The 18,858-nt window shown below is 52.1% G+C and overlaps 1 protein-coding gene across 1 annotated transcript in view; it reads left to right on the plus strand.

The window, feature by feature from the left end:
- Window positions 1–18,858, plus strand: part of GCN1 (GCN1 activator of EIF2AK4) — a 57,606-nt gene that overhangs the window by 20,876 nt on the left and 17,872 nt on the right. Inside the window, exons 17-39 of the mRNA XM_028116414.2 lie at window positions 1,310–1,385; window positions 1,538–1,697; window positions 2,500–2,689; window positions 2,788–2,912; window positions 3,698–3,876; window positions 4,183–4,276; window positions 4,850–4,963; window positions 5,056–5,254; window positions 6,162–6,317; window positions 6,787–6,968; window positions 8,043–8,123; window positions 8,483–8,626; window positions 9,809–9,936; window positions 10,113–10,302; window positions 10,513–10,583; window positions 11,234–11,399; window positions 11,752–11,946; window positions 12,913–13,159; window positions 13,569–13,690; window positions 14,021–14,135; window positions 14,923–15,102; window positions 17,204–17,424; window positions 18,635–18,703. Of these exons, the coding sequence (XP_027972215.1) occupies window positions 1,310–1,385; window positions 1,538–1,697; window positions 2,500–2,689; window positions 2,788–2,912; window positions 3,698–3,876; window positions 4,183–4,276; window positions 4,850–4,963; window positions 5,056–5,254; window positions 6,162–6,317; window positions 6,787–6,968; window positions 8,043–8,123; window positions 8,483–8,626; window positions 9,809–9,936; window positions 10,113–10,302; window positions 10,513–10,583; window positions 11,234–11,399; window positions 11,752–11,946; window positions 12,913–13,159; window positions 13,569–13,690; window positions 14,021–14,135; window positions 14,923–15,102; window positions 17,204–17,424; window positions 18,635–18,703 (3,404 nt within the window). The remainder of the gene's footprint in view (window positions 1–1,309; window positions 1,386–1,537; window positions 1,698–2,499; window positions 2,690–2,787; window positions 2,913–3,697; window positions 3,877–4,182; window positions 4,277–4,849; window positions 4,964–5,055; window positions 5,255–6,161; window positions 6,318–6,786; window positions 6,969–8,042; window positions 8,124–8,482; window positions 8,627–9,808; window positions 9,937–10,112; window positions 10,303–10,512; window positions 10,584–11,233; window positions 11,400–11,751; window positions 11,947–12,912; window positions 13,160–13,568; window positions 13,691–14,020; window positions 14,136–14,922; window positions 15,103–17,203; window positions 17,425–18,634; window positions 18,704–18,858) is intronic.

Raw genomic sequence — 18,858 nt, forward strand, 5'->3', positions numbered from 1 at the left:
GCACTAATGGTTGTGGGGCTGTGATATTAGGTATAATTATAGCTGATTGGGTAATTGGTGCTGTCTCGGAGGTTTTCTTCTATTACCAGGCAGCTGAGAAGCTCTGGTGGAGTGTGGCTGGCTGCACTCCTCCACCGGGAGACACAAAACTACTGGTTTCTCTCCTGGGAGAGAAGGAACAGTTGATCTTTAAGTGTATGTTTAAATTTTTAGGTTGCCTTAGGGCTGTCTGCTGCTAATCGGTGATTTGAAAAGTCTTTTGACTCAGAAATCACAACATCCTATTAATGAGCTAAAACTGTTAGTCACTTCCTGATTTAAAAAAAAAAATTAGTTCTTGTATAGGAAATACAGTCACATAATTCAAAAATAAAAGATCCAAGATGTTGAAAAGCATACCCCTGCTTTGATCTCTGGCCACCCAGTGTCCCTGGCCATGGACAGCCAATGGTATTAGCCTCTGTGTATCCTTGGTATCTTATATTTATACCAGCAGATACCTTTTTGTATTAGTTCTTTACCTTTTTTACACAAACAGTAGCGTGCGTGCTATACACATTGTGCTGTGTAGACTTGGCAGTCATTCTACTCCAGTATGTATATGTTCTCACTGGTTAGTTTTTTGTTTTTAAGAACTGCACAGTAATTTTTATTTTATTTTTTTTTTAAAGATTTTATTTATTTATTTGACAGAGAGACACAGCGAGAGCAGGAACATAAGCAAGGGGAGTGGGAGAGGGAGAAGCAGGCTTCCTGCAGAGCAGGGAGCCCGACGTAGGGTGCGATCCCAGGACCCTGGGATCATGCCCTGAGCTGAAGGCAGACACTTAACGACTGAGAGCCACCTAGGCACCCTGCACAGTAATTTTTAATTAATTAGAATAAAGTGTATATTTTTCATTAGTCCAAAATACATGTGTGCATTGTCAGCAAAAAAGGAACTTCAGATGAGCTGTAGTTTCACATTGATAAATGATAATCACATTTATGTTTTAGCGTTCATTTTCCAGGTCTTTCCACTTCTTTCTGGATGTGTTCTATATATATTTTTGAAGATTTTATTTTATTATTATTTTTTTAAAGATTTATTTATTTGAGAGAGAGAATGAGAGATAAGAGAGTACTAGAGGGAAGAGGGTCAGAGGGAGAAGCAGACTCCCCACCGAGCAGGGAGCCTGATGCGGGACTTGATCCCGGGACTCCAGGACCATGACCTGAGCTGAAGGCAGTCGCCCAACCAACTGAGCTACCCAGGCACCCCGGATGTGTTCTATATTTTAAAACCACTTCTGTTTGTCTCCCCTCCCAGCCCTGTGTACCGTGTTGCATCTGACTGAGAGGCTTTTCCTTGATCACCCACACAGACTCACAGGCAACAAAGTTCAGTATGTGAAGCTTATTTACCTTTCCCCATTGGGTCGAGTGGGGCAAACCGTGGCAGGAGCCTGAGAAACGGTGGTGCGTGCAGGGTGGGAGGGCTGGCTGTAGAGAGCCCCGCACCCACCCTCCCTAGCATGCCGTGTCCCTGTGCTTGCAGGCAGTACCACCGGGCTCTGGTGGCAGTGCTCCTGAGCCGCACCTGGCGTGTACGCAGGCAGGCCCAACACACGGTCCGGAAGCTGCTGTCCTCTCTTGGGGGCTTTAAGCTGGCATTCGGGCTCCTGGAGGAGCTGAAGGCTGTCCTCAATTCTCACAAGGTGGGGGCATCTGGGGTCCAGAACTGGGGCTTGCTGGCCTGCTCAGCCCATCCCGGTTATGCTGAGGGAGTTCAGGTCGTCTCTTCATGGGCTGTTCTCACTCAGACACCGTGTGACTCCAGAATCTTCTGCCCTGCCCTTGAGCTCTGATAACACCTTGTTTCATGTAATTCTTTTTTCAGAGCTGCTTTTCTTTCTTCTCGTGTATCATGACATGTAGTTCAACCTTCTTATTCTTGAGTAATGGAATAACACTTTGTTTTTAAAGCACTTTATAATTTTTAGAGCATTTGCTACCCATTCTCTCTTTTGCTCTTTTCACACTGCTGTTAAAAGGCAGACAGGCTAAATACCCTTATTTTATATGAGTTGTCCAGGGTTCCGGCAGCTGAAATGACTTGCCAGGGGTCTCCCAGCCAGTGGGTGGCAGAAGTGACCCCAAAGACCTTGTCCCTTCTCAGTGTTCTTTGTGCCCTGTTTCCCTCCCTCCCTAATCCCTCATGAGGGATGTGGGCCAATGACAGACTTGGGGTCTCTGGCTGGGTCTCCTGGCCCAATTTCTGTGGCTGCCTTTCCCCCCATGGGCTTCTTAGGTACAAAGTCATGTGTGCTTGCTCCTTCCAGGCACATGTCCCAGCCTGCGGGTCCCATGCAGGGAGCTGGGCGTCGGTCTCCCCTCTACCAGGAGCTCCAGAGAGCAACATGTGTGAAAGGCAGCCGTGTCCCTGGCATCTTTGTCTTTTGTGTGCCAGGCCGGCCCCGGGGCTCAGAGCAGTGGGGGCTATGAGTTGTTTCCTTGTAGGTGCTACCCTTAGAGGCTCTGGTGACTGATGCTGGGGAGGTGACTGAGGCAGGCAAGGCCTACGTACCCCCGAGGGTCCTGCAGGAGGCTCTTTGTGTGATCTCCGGAGTGCCAGGACTGGAGGGTGACACCATCAACACCGAACAGCTGGCCCAGGAGATGCTGATCATCTCGCACCACCCATCCTTAGGTCTGTGCTGGGGGCGGTTGCAGGAGGGGCAGGGACGCCGTTGGGCAGGATAAGGGCAGGCTGGGCAGAAGGCCTCAAATTGTTCCCCTTCCTTTCAGTGGCAGTGCAGTCTGGACTCTGGCCAGCGCTCCTTGCCAGGATGAAGATTGACCTGGAAGGCTTCATCACCAGGCACCTGGATCAGATCATCCCTAGGATCACCACGCAGAGTCCCCTGAACCAGGTGATTAGCATGTGGACTAATTCTGGCCTCAGGTCAGAGCGACAGAGGGAGGTTTCAGTGAAATAGGTGCAGGTGTGGTGAAATGGGGCCTTGGGCCCCTTGGGTTGCAAGTGACAGAAAATGCAAAGTGGTTTAAGCACAAGAAGGAGCTTCCTGCTGCTCCTGACTGCTGAGTCACAGGGTATGACTGGTCCCTGTGGTGCTGGCTACGGGGACTTAGATTTTATCTTCAGGACACTGCAGGAGGCATCTCTCTTGCTCTCCATCTCTCTTGTCTTTTCTGTCTCAGTCTCATCTCTGTGCTCCATGGCGGGGGGGTCTTCGTTCTCCAGCAGTCTCCCCCCCGCTTTCGTAGCAGGGCAGCTGATATACTTCCAGACTTACAGCTTGTCCCCCATCAGCTCCAGTGAAAAAGCTTGCATTTTCCAGTCATTTCATCTGGCATGGGGTCTCACTGCCCCTGGGTGGCCTGGCTTGGGCCCTGTGCTTGTTTCTCAGCCTGTCTTTTTGGTCTAGGTCACATGCCCACCTCTGGAAGAGGCAGGGGCAGCTCCACCTGCACGGAGACTGAGAGTAGAGGGGTAGTGTGACACCCAGTCAGGGTGCTGGTACCAGACCAAGTGGGAGACGCTTGCCGTGAAGGCAGGCTCACACTGCAGCTATCTACAATGGCGGGCAGTGCTCAGAGAGAACAGGAGGAGTCCGTAGCTGGGGGCATTTAGGCATGGCAGGACCCCTCTCCAGTGCCAGCCTTGTCACACCCCGGCTGTGTCTGTGTTTGACAGTCTTCCATGAATGCCATGGGCTCCCTGTCCATCCTGTCCCCAGACCGGGTCCTCCCACAGCTCATCAGCACCATTACTGCCTCCGTGCAGAACCCTGCGCTGCGCCAGGTGACGCGGGAAGAGTTTGCCATTATGCAGACCCCTGCCGGCGAGCTGTATGACAAATCTATCATCCAGAGGTGAGTCCCCACATGGGCTCAGTCGCCCCAAGCCTTGGTTTTTTACCTCTAAGAGAGAGAGGCCTCCTTTATAGGGTTAAGGAGTGAACGTTTCAAGGAATAAATGAAATCACTCATCCGTTCTTTGGACAAGTAGTGCTCTGTTCCAGGCACATGCTTAGGTTTGGGATACAAGAGCATGTCAGGTAGTGCGCACACTGGTGGTGCATGCAACTTCAAAGCTAGCTGGGGTTTCATGGCTGGCGGGAGGCTGGAGGACCTATCGGCTGTTTTGAAGCTGGCTGATTACCTGCTTTGATGTTTCAGTGCCCAGCAGGACAGCATAAAGAAGGCCAACATGAAGCGAGAGAACAAAGCTTATTCCTTCAAGGAGCAGATCATCGAGCTGGAGCTCAAGGAAGTGAGTACCTGTGGGGTGGCTGCTGAGCTTGGTGGCCTCAGCCTGGCGACTTTCCCAGCTTCGTGTATACTGTTCCCTGGGGTCATTCTGGGGCCCGTGCACATTGTTCTGACCCCTCCACCAGTCCTGGGTTCCCCTACCAATGGAGGTGCTCAGTAAATGCTTGTTGAATGAATGAGTGATTTCTTGGCCTTTTCCAGGCTGCAGCTTATACTGTGGGAGAGCATCTGTAGGAGGGAGGCGAAGGTGTAGGTTCCGAAGCTGTGTGATTAGAATAGCCTTTCCAGCACACTGGGGGCCTTTTCATTTTTCTAACCTATAAAAGGCTCTTCCTTGCCTTTGTCAATAGAGAATCCAGTAAGAAATTACTTCTCTACTATTGTCTCCATCCTCTGGAAACCAGGTGGCTGTGGACTTTGTGGGAGGTCGGGGGAGGCCGCACGGCGGGCTTGGGGGCCCAGGTCACAGACTCAGAGCTGGCATGGTGCTGACTGTGGGACTGATCTTGCCCTGCTCTGGAGGGGAGGGAGGTGTGTTCGCTGGAGATGGAATTGGTTTGCTCGTTGCCTCTAGGAGATAAAGAAAAAGAAAGGCATAAAAGAGGAGGTGCAGCTGACCAGTAAGCAGAAGGAGATGCTGCAGGCCCAGCTGGACAAGGAGGCGCAGATCCGGAGACGGCTGCAGGAAGTGAGTGGCCACTGCCCCCACAGGCCAAACCCGCTCCTCACTATCTGGTGCAGGCCCTGCTGACCTGTCTCCTGGGCCAACTCTGCTTGCAGCTGGACAGTGAACTGGAGGCGGCGCTGGGCCTGCTGGACACCATCCTGGCCAAGAACCCGTCTGGCCTGACCCAGTATATCCCTGTTTTGGTCGACTCTTTCCTGCCCTTGCTGAAATCTCCCCTGGCCGCTCCCAGGATCAAGAACCCTTTCCTGTCCTTGGCTGCCTGCGTCATGCCCCCGAGGCTCAAGGCTTTGGGTTAGTTTTGTTTGCTGGCTGCAGGCGTGGCCCAGGGCAGGTTGGGAGGGGGGTGGGGATGCTCCTGAGCACTTCCGGAGAGGCATGTGGTGGTCTGGGCTATGGACTTCTGTTTCCATATGGAAACAGCCTTGGAACCCCGAGCTGCATATCCTTAGGATCCACATAGAGCTGCTTCCTCCCTTCCTGTTTTATGTCTGCTGTGCCTTCACTCTGAGTACGAAGTTTTAGATACTAATCAGTGTGATGCTTCTGTTAACAGTTTTAAAACTAAGAAGTCAGAAATTCAGTGGTAATGGGGTTGCTTTGGTGCCATGTGGCCAGTGAGTGCAGCCCAGAGCTGCTGGGCAGCCCCATGTCCGTGATGAGGGGTCTCTGTGACCCTTAGCTTTTCGTTGGAGAAAAGCTGTGGAGAAACAAAGACCAGGTAGGGTGGCTTGGCATTATGGTGGCCTCACTGTTGTGGGTTAAGCAGACTTCCTAGCTTACAGGGGATGTTCCTATGGGTGAGGCCAGAAATCTGGGAACAGTTCTGAATGGAAAAGAGTTGGCACTTCATGGAGCCTGCTGAAACGGTTACTCACTGGCTGGGCTTACTACATGGAAGGTGGGAGCTCCAGATGGGTAGAGCTTCACCATTGGCTGAACAACCCTGGGTGGCTCACACCTATAACTTCTTAGTGTCAGAAGGACAGCTCCTGCCTGCATACCTGCATCCATCCCCCCCACCAATGCTGTCATGAAGATGAAATGAGAAATTAGGTTGAGAACATTTTGGCCCAGCAGCACTGATTACTTTTAAGTCAGAGTATGAGGCATCTCTGCCTGGGGTCCCTGGTTTGTGCCTGGGCCAGATTCTGTGTCTCTGTATTGGTCATCCTCTTTGGGTTCCTTCTCTTGGACACAGGCACTTTGGTGAGCCACGTGACTCTACGCCTGCTGAAGCCAGAGTGTGCCCTGGATAAGTCATGGTGCCAGGAAGAGCTGTCGGTGGCTGTGAAGAGGGCGGTGACCCTGCTGCATAGCCACACCATCACCAGCAGGGTGGGCAAGGGTGAGCCAGGTAAGGGAAGGGCAGTAGAGGCATCAGGCCGTATGTGGTGGTGCAGCAAGTGCATGAGCCTCCGTGTCCCCCTCCCGGGGCTTCCTGAGGTGTGGCCTTGGATGAGTCACTTCTGTTCCTGGCCTTCGTTTCCTCCTCTGAAAAGTAGGGGGGAGGTTGGACCACATGGAGAATTTCTGGGTCCTGGTATTCTGTGAGTTGCTGTGACCCCCATTGGGAGTTCGCTTCTCGTTACTGGAATCTGCTTGTGTGTTTGAACTCTCTCTTCCTGGAACTGGGCAGTGTTTAGGGTAGGAGCAGGATTCAGAACTGGGCTACCAGCTGTCGTCTCTGTCGTATTCTGTGCTTCTGGGCATCAGAAAGGGCCTCCAGCCTCCTTTACTCCCTGCCCCACTCACCTTGAGGATGGAAATCGAGGCAGCAGCTCTGTAGATGCCTGCAAGATTGTGTCTGCTTCTTGCTCTCACAGATGCCGCACCCCTGTCTGCACCAGCCTTCTCCTTAGTCTTCCCGTTTCTAAAGATGGTGCTGACTGAGATGCCCCACCACAGCGAGGAGGAGGAGGAGCGCATGGCCCAAATTCTTCAGATACTCACCGTCCATGCCCAGCTGAGGGCCTCACCCAGCAACCCTCCTGGGCATGTGGACGAGGTTGGCAGGGGAGCTCAGCTCTACCCTTGGCTTGAGGGGGGTCAGGGAGACAAGGGTTCTCCACGCTTCCTGGCCCATCAGCAGTTCTGGTGGGGTCGTAGAGTGTGGGCATGTATCTATAGCAGCATCCAGGTGTTCTCTTTAGTGCAGCACTCACGGCCTCAAAGAAGCTTACAGGTCTCCTGAGAGTTTCTGACCTGGAGAAGTTGAAGGATTTTGTAGCACTTTATTGTGTTAGTTTTTTTTCTAACTCAGAAGATAATGCTGATCACTCTGCCTTTGACTTGCTTGTGATAATGAGATTGGACCTCATTCACTGAAGTGTTTCCTTTTTAATAGATTATGTTCCGAAAATGTGCCAAATTAATGCATGCATATGTTTAAAAATTCTAAGAACACAGAAACAAAACAAAAAAAAAGGAAATATAGCTCCACACAGTAAGGCAAAAACGGATTGCCCTGCTTCTTTCATATGACCGTATGCTCTGGTCTCCTTTCATGCCAGTGGCTTCGCAGGCTGTGTAGGGTTCTGTGCTGTGGGGGCACCATGTTTCGATTAACTCTTTACCTGTTGATAGATATTTTAGGGTTGTTTCCAACTTCGCCCTGTTGTGAGCGGCACTGTGGTGTGCCCCCCTGTGCACCTGCATGAGCGTTCCGCAGGACGTGTTCTCGGGCATGGAGTTACTAGGTTATGCAGCACGTTCTGAGCTATGCCCTCACTGAGAGTTCCTGTCTCTTCTTACCTAACACAGCCTCAGATTGTAATTAATCTTGCCAACAATGGGTAAAAACGATATCGCATTTTATTTTGCGCTTCTCTCCTACTTGTTAAGTATCCCTGTGTTTAGGGGCCATCTGCATTTCACGTTGTGTGAATTTCAGGTTCGTTTCAGAATGTATTTGTTTGGAGTCCCAGAGGATGGTGGCTGACTGGGGTTGGCTCACATGGAGTTAGTGGTAAACCTGACAGGGTTTCCCTGTGGGTGAGAGGATGCTGCTGCTCGTGCTGCCAGGCGTGGTTACAGACCTTCCCCAGAGCCTCACCCTGACTTACCTGCTGTTCTCTCTTAGAATGGGCCGGAGCTGCTGCCTCGAGTGGCCATGCTGCGCCTTCTGACTTGGGTGATCGGGACGGGCTCTCCCCGCCTACAGGTGATCTGGATTTCAGCTGGCTATTGCTGCACCTCAGTTTGTGACCCTGAGCTCAGGTCCCAGTGCTTGGGGTTGAGTCCTAGTTCTCTTTCTCAGCCCTCACTTTTGGATTTGAGGTAAAGGGCTGCTTTTTAGAGAGCCAGCCTGAACATTCTCAGCTAGTGAGGGGTTCTGCTTAGGGCCTGCCACCGGCCTGGGCTGGAGCATGGGGGGGACTTGGCCCCACTAGGGCTTCGGGGTGGGCTTTCTCAGTACAGATCCCTCTCTAGGTCCCTCAGCCTATTGCCCAGCCTCCTGTCTGACCCCATAGAAGTAAATAATATGCTGAACTGAGCCCAGCGCATCAATGTCGTCCTCAGGTTCTGGCTTCAGACACCCTGACCACCCTGTGTGCCAGCAGCAGTGGCAAGGACAGCTGTGCCTTTGCAGAGCAGGAGGAGGTGGACGTGCTGCTCTGTGCCTTGCAGTCCCCTTGTGCCGGCGTGCGGGACACCGCGCTCCGGGTACGCGCCCACTCCCTTGCAGGGCCGGTGGTACTCCTTGGTCCTCAGTGCAAGTGTTTGAACTGCATGAGGGACATTCTTTCAGATGATCCCACCAAATGATGATGAGAGATGGCTCACATCTGCACCTCTGTGCCCTGGAGACAAAGAGAAGAGGTCATGGGGTGGGTCAGGATCATTCCAGGAAGGGGGACAACAGCTGTCCCAACTGTCACAGTGTGTCACTGGCTATTTTTGTCTTTACCTTGGAAGACTTCACCTGATTTTATATATATATATAAATTTCAGAGAAACAGAGAGAGAGTGAGAGAGTGGGGAGGGGCAGAGGGAGAGGGGGAGAGAGAATTGTAAGCAGGTTCCATGCTCAGCATAGAGTCGGACGCAGGGCTCAGTCTCACAACCCTGAGATCATGACCTGAGCTGAAACCAAGTCACATGCTTAACCGGCTGAGCCACCCAGTGCCCCAGCTTCACCTGTTTTCTAAAATGGAACGTGGATCTCTTGGTACTTCTATAGATAAGATTCAGAGTGTTAGTTTGTTTTTTCAACCTATCACTTTGTACTTGGCTTTTCTTGGTGCTTTTGGACCAAACCTAAAGGATCCCCTTGGAGTATGAGACAGGGCTTCCCCAAATGCCAGTCTGCAGCCCCTTGCTATCTATCTGTAACAATTTTCACTGGCCCTTGGCAAAATGTGGACAACAATAGCAGTGTGGCAAATTTTTCTTAAAGACAAAAGGGAATGTCCTTTTTCTGAAGTTTTGTCTTGCACATTGAGAGTTAAGTTTTTTAATTTTATGTTAAAAAAGATTCCACCACCCTATGCCCATCATCTCCCAAAGAAAAAGCTGTGTGAAGAGCCAGAGCCGCTAACAGGTTGAACTGAGGCCAGGCACTCCCTAAGCACTGGTCGTGCTGTCCAGTGTGCTTTGTGCAGTGATGGGAATATTTTATATCTGTGCTGTCCAGTGTGGTAGCCCCGAGCCAATGTGTGTGGCTGTCGAGCATTTAAAAATGTGGCTGGTGTGACTGAGGAACTTAGAGTTCATTTTAATTGGTTTAACTTTGAAGATCCACATGCGGCTGGTGGCTAGGTCTTGGATAGTACGAAGGCGAAGAGGCAGGTCAGAAGCTCTTGCGAAAAGTCAGGCCTCATTCAGTCCCATTTCACCCCCTCTCAGGGGCTGATGGAACTCCACATGGTATTGCCAGCGCCTGACGCCGATGAGAAGAATGGCCTGAACCTTCTTCGGAGGCTCTGGGTGGTCAAGTTTGACAAGGAGGAGGAGATCCGGAAGCTGGCTGAGAGGTGAGAACCCCTGGAAGATTGTTCCCCTCCCCCCCCGCTCTACTGTCTCTCCCCTTAGGATAAAACTGGACGCAGAGTGCTCAGCCTACAGCAAGAGAAGGGCTGGGTGGTTGGGTTTGGTGGGGTGGGTGCTGCAGACCCTTGTCTGACTAGTCCCTATCTTTGGTCTGCTACAGGCTCTGGTCAACGATGGGCCTAGATCTGCAGCCAGATCTCTGCTCCTTGCTGATCGACGATGTCATCTATCACGAGGCAGCTGTGAGGCAGGCTGGGGCCGAAGCCCTCTCCCAAGCTGTGGCCCGGTACCAGCGCCAGGCAGCAGAGGTTATGGGCAGACTCATGGAGATCTACCAGGAGAAGCTCTATGTGAGTGGCCTGTGCACCCTGCTGCGGGCTGGGCCAGGGGAGGGTGGGTTGGACTCTGCGTGGCCTCTGACCTGCTCCGGACAGGAGTCTTGGAGCTCACTGTGGCCCAGGGTGGCTGTGATTGATCTCCCGCTTCACAGCTGGGTAGCTGGCTCGCCCAGCTCGGCTGGGGAGAGCACCACGGTGCATTTATCAGCCTGTCTATTGCAGCGGCCACCCCCAGTGCTGGATGCCTTGGGACGTGTTATCTCCGAATCTCCTCCAGACCAGTGGGAAGCCAGGTATAACAGCTGTTGCAGTCCTGTTCTACTCAGAGCTTTCTGAGATGCTGCAGGTTGGCTGGGCTGGGTGCCGAGAGGAGGTAGTGTGGAGTCACGGGGCAGTTGAAGGAAAGGGCAAGACCTCCCTCTGAGTCAGAGGGACCTGAGTTCAAGTCCTGGCTTCTCCTGGGCTAGCTGAGTCTTTGGGCATTTTTCTCCTTTCCTCCCAGCCTCTGTTTCCTCAGAGGTCCCTGGACTTTTTTACTGTTCTCTAGCTGAAAAGGATAGTAGCATTTTGCCTTTGTAGAGTAGGTTTACTTCCGAGTGCCTTCACATTTGGTTCTTTTACCTCTCCCTTCCCGTGGCCTGCCCTGGAGGTAGAAGGGTAGGCATTGCACTCACATGTGGAGAAACAGAGGCAGAGCTGGTCCCTGCCCAAGGTCATCCTGTAGAAGGTAAACTCTGGGCAGATGGCAGGTCTCCATTTGATAAATGGGTTGTTGAGACTGTTGTGTAGACTGGTGAGTAAGCACCAGGTAGTGGGCTCCATGCTGTGCTCTGCACCCCAGAGGGAGCTGTTGCAGGCTCCCTTGCCTTGTGGCATAGATCCCACCAGCAGAGGAGGCCCCTGGCCAGCCTTCGCCCCCTGACAGGCTCCCCCTTCTTTCCAGGTGTGGCTTGGCTTTGGCCCTGAACAAGCTCTCCCAGTGTTTGGACAGCTCTCAGGTGAAGCCCCTCTTTCAGTTTTTTGTCCCTGATGCCCTCAACGACCGAAACCCAGATGTCCGGAAGTGTATGTTAGATGCAGCCCTCGCGACGCTCAACGCCCACGGGAAGGTGAGAGATCTCAGCCAGCAGAGGGGCTGGGGAGTGGGCTGGGCCAGGGCAGGAGGCAGTGCTGAGCAGGACTGAGCAGGGAGGCTGAGCGCCAGGAGGCCTGGCTGGGTACTGGCCCCCATGGAAAATTTCATTTTCTTTTGAGCCAAAAAGACCCCAGAAGGGTGTTAAGTTCTTCTAAGTCTGCTGCATTCCTGCCACAAAACTGGGAAACCCGCTGGCATCGCTGGCAGGCTTGTTGGGATTCCGGTCCTGGAGCCAGACTCGGGCTCGGTCGTCAGGGCAGAGACTGTCATCCCCAGACGCCGGCTGTAGTGTTGACGTGAGGCTCTGAGCGGGCTTGGCTTTCCAGGAGAACGTCAACTCGCTGCTGCCGGTGTTCGAGGAGTTCCTGAAGAACGCGCCCAACGATGCGAGCTACGACGCCGTGCGGCAGAGTGTGGTGGTCCTCATGGGCTCTCTGGCCAAGCACCTGGACAAGAGTGACCCCAAAGTGAAACCCATTGTTGCCAAGCTCATCGCCGCCCTCTCGACCCCCTCCCAGCAGGTACCCGCCTCCTGGCTGGGGAATTGGGACCGACTGCAGGTGTGCAGCGGGGTGCCAGGAGCGAGTTGGGGTCAGGGCCCGGAAGGCCTAGTTCTCAGCAAGTAGTCATCCTCTCTCTTGGGGCAGCCTGGTTTATGGTTAAGAGCACCCAAGAGGGAGTTACTTTGTTCCAGTAGATTTTCTAGATATTTTTATTTTTTTCTACTCATTTACTAATCGTCTTTTTTTTTTTTTTTTTTTTGCACTTAGTATAAACCCAGCACTGGGGATACCAAGATTAAAAAAAAAAAAAAAAAGAAAAACGATGGCTCCCTCTGCTGAGCTTTCCCTGATCCTCTTTGCATTCCTTACACATTTCAGGGCCTTTTAGTGTAGTCTCCAAGCCATAGTGCAAGTATTGTTTTCTTTTTGGAAAACATCTGTATATATTTCTCCTTTCTCCCCTCCCAAAGTGACTTGCATTTTGGATTACCCAGAGTGTGTCAAATGCAGGTTTACAAAATTGTGGTTAAGTAAATTTGAAAACTCCCCTACAAGGGGTCCGTCCGCCTGGGCCTCTGGCAACGCAGCGCCTTGCTATACTGTCGTCGGGCTTCATGAGCTGTGGCTGAAAGGCGAGGCACTCGGTTTGGGCCTGGCCCTGTAAGGCAAGGCTGAATTCCCCTTGGGACTGACAGGTTAGAAAACTGAGAGCCTTGGGCCATTTTTAAGCAGGCACAGTAACACACTTCTCTCTAGATCTTTCTATGTGAGTGGGTCTTGCGGGAGTTTTCTCTCACCGGACCAGGCCTCACGGATGTGGTGCACACTGTGACAGAGCCCGTGTCACCCACGGGCCTATACCGCTGCTCGCTTGTCTGACAGGCCATGGCCGAGTAGAGGCTTGGGGACATCTAGTGGTGAGGCGCCGTGTGGGGACCGGCTGTGGCTGAGCAGTGGCACTGACGGGGCAGGCCCCTCCCGCAGGTCCAGGAGTCCGTGGCCAGCTGCTTGCCCCCTCTCGTGCCAGCCATCAGAGAGGACGCGGGCGGGATGATCCAGAGACTGATGCAGCAGCTGCTGGAGTCCGACAGGTATGCCGAGCGCAGAGGGGCTGCCTACGGGCTGGCGGGCCTGGTGAAGGGCCTGGGCATCCTGTCGCTGAAGCAGCAGGAGATGATGGCCGCGCTGACCGACGCCATCCAGGACAAGAAGAACTTCCGCCGGCGAGAGGGTGAGTGTGTCTGAGCTTGGGGCCGCCCAGGGTGGGAAGTCGGTCCCCACGGCTGCCGGATGGAGGCCTGGGGGTGGGGGGTGTATGTGTGTGCACATGTGCGTGCGCTCGCACACGTGTTGGGGGGCAGATGGTGTCACCCCTTCCATCCTGGCCTTGCTGAGGTGGCCTGGACTCTCTTCTTTCTCGCTCAGCCGAGAGAGAATTGGCCTTACTAGCAGTTAGTGCCAGGAAGCGACAGACACTGCTCTGGTGTCTCCTCCTCTCTGCTCAACCATGCCCATGCTCTCTACTCTCTCATGGGGCAGCCACTGTAGTCCCACAACTGCCTTGAGTATTTCCAGAGGCTGAGGAGATGGCAGGGATTTGAGCCCGTGGGTGTTACCAGCTGTCCCGCCTTCTCCCCCAGGAGCCCTCTTTGCCTTCGAGATGCTCTGCACCATGCTGGGGAAGCTCTTCGAGCCCTACGTGGTTCACGTGCTGCCCCATCTGTTGCTGTGCTTCGGGGATGGGAACCAGTATGTGCGTGAGGTAGGTCCTGAGAATGCATGTGAGACCTGCCGCCGGCCGGGGCTGCCGCTGGCCATGGGTCTCGGCCCAGGGGCTGAGGGGGTGCAAGGGCTGCTGGAATCCCTCCGCCTGTACCTTGGGTACCAGTTACTGGTATGGACTCCTCTGATTCCCAGTAAAGCACTGCAGCTCTGTGAGATGAGAAACTCTCCTCAGCTGTGTCTGTAGGCCCCGACACCGGGTCTGACCCCCAGTCAGTGTTGGTCAGCAGGGGGAGCATTCGGACAGGCATCAGGCCTTGACCCTTGCTTGGGCAAGGAGGCCCCTGAACGCCTTTTCTCCTCCCTTGAGGCTGCAGATGATTGTGCCAAGGCTGTGATGAGCAACCTGAGTGCTCACGGGGTGAAGCTGGTGCTCCCCTCCTTACTGGCTGCCCTGGAGGAGGAATCCTGGAGAACTAAGGCTGGTAAGGCCGCTCCCTTCAGTGTCTCTGTCCCAACCTCCTTTTCTGAAGACTGCCCTTGCAGGGATCTGGGGAGCCATCCAGGGATCCCGTCCCGTGCGTGTGTGCTCCCCAGCCCACGGACAAGGCCACGGCTCTCTGAGCCATCAGGCAGCGCAGTCCTTCAATAATTTGTGTGCTTTCATGCAAAGAACAGGCCTCTGGTGGGTGCCATAGCCCTAAGTGAGAAAGTCTCAGAGCTTTAAAGTTAGTTTGTGGCAACTTCTGTGACTTTAAAGCTTTTTTCCCCCCATTAAGCCCCTTTCTAAGAATAGAATCTTCTTTGGTATCCTAATACGCAAAACAGATTTAAGCAGAGCTGTTCTGGTTTGGGCAGGGTCAAGATCTGGGGCCCTCCCCCTCAGTCCTTCAGGTTCCACCCTACAGTTTTAAAAATCACAGATCTAAATGAGTTTTTTCATATATGGATAAAGAAACTAGGCCAGAGAAATTCAGTGAATTGGCCTTGGGTCACCGCCAGGGCTCAGCCAGGGCTTCCCCCATCCTGGTCTTGCCTCTTTTCCCCACACCACCCTGCATCACCCTCAGAATGCCATGGCTCAGCAGGCCTCAGGAGCATTGTGCTCACTCTGCTGGAGCCACCCCCCCTCCCCCCACCCCCCGGGAACTGCTTTAGCACAGTCTGCAGAGGGGCAGGCTGGTTGTCCCTTGCCCAGGCAGCCGCCGGCACAAGTGGCTCCCTGGCCTGTGCTCAGTGATTCCATGCTGGGCCTGTGTCTGCCATCTGCAGGGTCGGTGGAGCTGCTCGGGGCAATGGCATACTGTGCTCCCAAGCAGCTGTCATCCTGCCTGCCCAACATCGTGCCCAAGCTTACAGAGGTGCTCACCGACTCCCACGTCAAAGTGCAGAAGGCTGGACAGCAGGCGCTGAGGCAGATCGGCTCCGTCATCAGGAATCCGGAGATTCTGGGTACACTTCTCCCATGAGGGCCCTGGCCCCTCCTCCCATCCCTAGACACTGCAGGGAATGTGCATTCAGCAAAGATTTTTGCCCTCTGAGGACAGATATATTCACATTGAAATAACCTCTAAATTCTGGGAAACCCTTTTTCTAGGATAGTTAGTGGGAAGTAGTTTGGAAGCAGTTAGTTTTGCCACTGGTCTAGAGCAATCGTCACTGACTGCACAGATAGGGAACCTGGGTCAGAAGCAGCCTGACTCCGAGAGCTCGGTGCCCTAAGCTGAGCCCTGAGGTCAACAGAATTGAAGGACATGCTCTGGACCATATCGGCATCACGTATTCTTTGGAAACTTTCTATTCTGTCTCATTCCCAAAGACGTGTGATAGAGGGGAAGCTTAGGGAAGGGTTATTTCCCTTAATTGTACTCTTTAGTGTGGTTCTTGATGGAGTGATGGCAGCAGGTTGATTTCTAGAAACAAAAGCCAGCAGCCACCTCACCCAGCATGTCACTTGTTAAATGTTAAGCTTCAGTGTGGAACATAGGTAATTGTTCAGTGTAGTTCAGCTTAGAGTGTTACCCAGACTTTTCTTCATTCAGAAAATGATGTTTCTTATTTGCGTGTTTTTTGTTTTTCAAGGGATGAACAGGTGTCCTTGGGTTTTACTGTTCTTCATAATGTCCAGCAGCCCTGGGGATTCTTAGGGCTGGGAGCAGTCTCAATCTCTGTCAAATGAGGGGAAGTGCTTTTTGTTTTTGGGAATCCAGCATGGATTTTTTTTTTTTTTAATTGAGATGATTTGCATAATGTTAAAATCACTTTTAAAAAATTTATACAATTCAATGGGTTTTTTGTTTTTTGTTTTTTTTTCTTATTCACAAAATTACATAAACATCACTGCTGTCTAGTTCCAGGGCATTTTCCTCACTCCAGAAACTATACCTGTTAGCATTCACTCTCATTTCCTTCCCTAGCTCTGGGCCCTGACAACCACTACTCTGCTTTCTGTTTCTTTGGGCTTGCCTGTTGTGGACACTTCACGTGGTGGGATCATTTATGGCTAGCTTCTTGAGCTTAGCATCATGTTTTCAAGGTTCATGCCGATAATCCATCATATGGATAGACCACATTTTGTTTATCAAGTCATCTGTTGATGAACGTTTGGATTGTTTCTGCATATTGGCTGTTCAAAGTAAGGCTGCTGTGAACCTTTGTGTACAAGGTGGTTTTCTTGGTTAGATCCCTAGGAATGGAAAGTGCTGGGTCATGGTATGGTAACTGTCTGCCTTTCTGAGGAACTGCTAAATGTTTGCCAAATTGGCTGGATCATTTGACATTCCCAGTAGCAGTGTGTGAGTTCCCATTGCTGACACTGTTATTGTCTGTCTTTTTGGTTACAGCCATCCTTGTGGGTGTGAAGTGGCATCTCATTGTCATTTTGATTTGCATTTCCCTAATGAGTAAAGATGTTGAATGTCTTTTCATGGGCTTATTGGCCATTTGCATATCTTCTTTGGAGAACTATTAAAATTTTCTGTCCATTTTTTACTTGGGTTATTAGTTGTTTTTTTTGAATTGTTGACCAGCATGGATCTTTATAGTGGTTAAATTCCCTGGGCTTGTGGAAAAGAGAAGCCAGGTATTTCTCTTGGCAGTTCTTTTGCTGGGCTGGCGGTGCCGACTCGGAGAGCTTGTTTGATCTGGGCTGGACTGCTCTGATCATGCTGGGCTTCATTGCTACCACTCACTGCCTCAGTGGCCTTCGCTGTCTCACAACCAAACCACCCTGGGCTGCTGCTTCGGTAAGGAGGCACGCGGTGCCCAAGCAGTGGTCCCATGGAGGCTCAGTGCCCACTGAAGGTTGCCCCCAGTCATCCTGCCAGATCAAGCTGCGCCATGCAGAGGGGTGATGGCTGCCACCTTCTTCCTCATGGAGCAGGGATTGCTCTTTGCAAGCAGGCTGGCTTCCACAGCCGGTGCCTTGTGGGGCTCCGAGGAGGGGTATCCCCGGACTCCCTTCTCTTGCGACCCTCTGTAGTTCTGGGGACCCAGCGGCTTTGCCATGCCCGAGACTCGTATAAACCAGCCTTTCTCTTGTTTGGACATGCAGCCATTGCCCCAGTCCTGCTGGATGCCCTGACGGACCCCTCTAGGAAGACCCAGAAATGCTTGCAGACCTTGCTGGATACCAAGTTTGTCCACTTCATTGATGCCCCATCCCTGGCCCTCATCATGCCCATTGTTCAGAGAGCCTTCCAGGACCGTTCCACGGACACGCGGAAGATGGCAGCCCAGATTATTGGCAACATGTACTCCCTGACAGACCAGAAGGTAGCAGCCCAACTGGGATTGGTATAGGATAGACCAGTAGATGCTGGTTTAGGGCACAAAGTCCCTGCCCACAGTAGACACGGGAGGGCTGTGGGCTCTTGATCCCTGATTATGTTTAGGGGAAGAAAACCAGTTTGGGGTGGAGGGTAGAAATCTAGGCTCTCTGGGCATCTTGCAGAGCACAGTGGTTCAAGTTCTTAGTAGCTCAGCCCCCAGATGCGGCCATGCCCGGGCCCTTTTACAGACTGAGGGGAGGAAAGGCCCCGCCTTGGCCTGTGTTGGCAGTGTGGCTGCTGCTTTGACTGATGGTAGTTCTCTTGTCACAAGCATTTGCTTCTGTAAGCCTACAAATCAGGAAATTAGCTTAGTTTGGGAGATTTACTTGGTTTCTTTACATACTCCCTGGGGCTTGCACGTGTGAGCTCACGGTCTCCCACAGTCATGTTTTGCTTGCTGAGGCTCTGGGCACAAGAGATGCAGTAGGCAAGTCATGTCAATCCTAGAGAATTTAGGAAATGGGAAAATTAGTGAAACAACTAATCGTATCCATAGTCGTCCAACACTAAAACAATTACTGTTAATGTTTTTTATTACACTTACAAAATTATATTCCAGAACATAAGCTTATTTTTAAGTTACACTGAGTTATTCACAAAACTGAGGTTAATAGTTCTTTCATATTCCAACAAGTTTATATTCCATAACTTATATAATCTTGTCGGTCCTATACTGTCCAAGATTTTCTGCTATTTTAAATGATGCTGCAGTGAACATAAGGCTTTTTCTATATTTAAAACTGTTCCCTAAAGCTGAATGCTATACCAAGATACATAAACCTTGTAGGGTGAAGAATGGGAAGATGATAACATTGTTCTGAAAGGAAAGTGCCAGAAATAATTTCCTAGAGGCTGGGCAGGCCTTGGTCCTGGGACAAGGGCAAGAGGAGGAAGAGCACTGAACCCTAGCTGGGGGTTCTTTCGACCTATTGAGGGTGGGCCTGAGGTCCCTTGTAGGTTTCCCAGGCACTCACCTGGGGTCTCCAGGGAACCAGTCATGGGGGTTCCTTGCCAGGTGCCCATCCTTGCTGGCTCTGTGAGCAGCCCTGCTGAGCTCTCCTTGTCAGCGGAATGGTGAGGTCAGGGTCCATAGAACCAGTCCGGAGGAAGCAGGAGCCGGACCTCCACCCGAGTTACCTCTTGTGTTGTTGCAGGACTTGGCTCCTTACCTGCCAAGCGTGACCCCTGGCCTGAAAGCCTCTCTTCTGGACCCTGTACCTGAGGTGAGCCTGGGAGGAGAAGGGGTGGGGGCAGGAACTCATTATTTTAGTCCACTCCTCAGAAGATTGATTCCTGAGAATTCCGTATAGGTGCTTTTGCGTCTGTCTGGGAGAGGGGAGGAGACCCTAGGGGCCTCTCCCTGCTCCTGTGTGAGTAC

Source organism: Eumetopias jubatus, unplaced genomic scaffold (genome assembly GCF_037043125.1).
Source record: "Eumetopias jubatus isolate StellerSeaLion01/CBP00866 unplaced genomic scaffold, mEumJub1_p1.0 scaffold_16, whole genome shotgun sequence".
Taxonomy (NCBI): domain Eukaryota; kingdom Metazoa; phylum Chordata; class Mammalia; order Carnivora; family Otariidae; genus Eumetopias; species Eumetopias jubatus.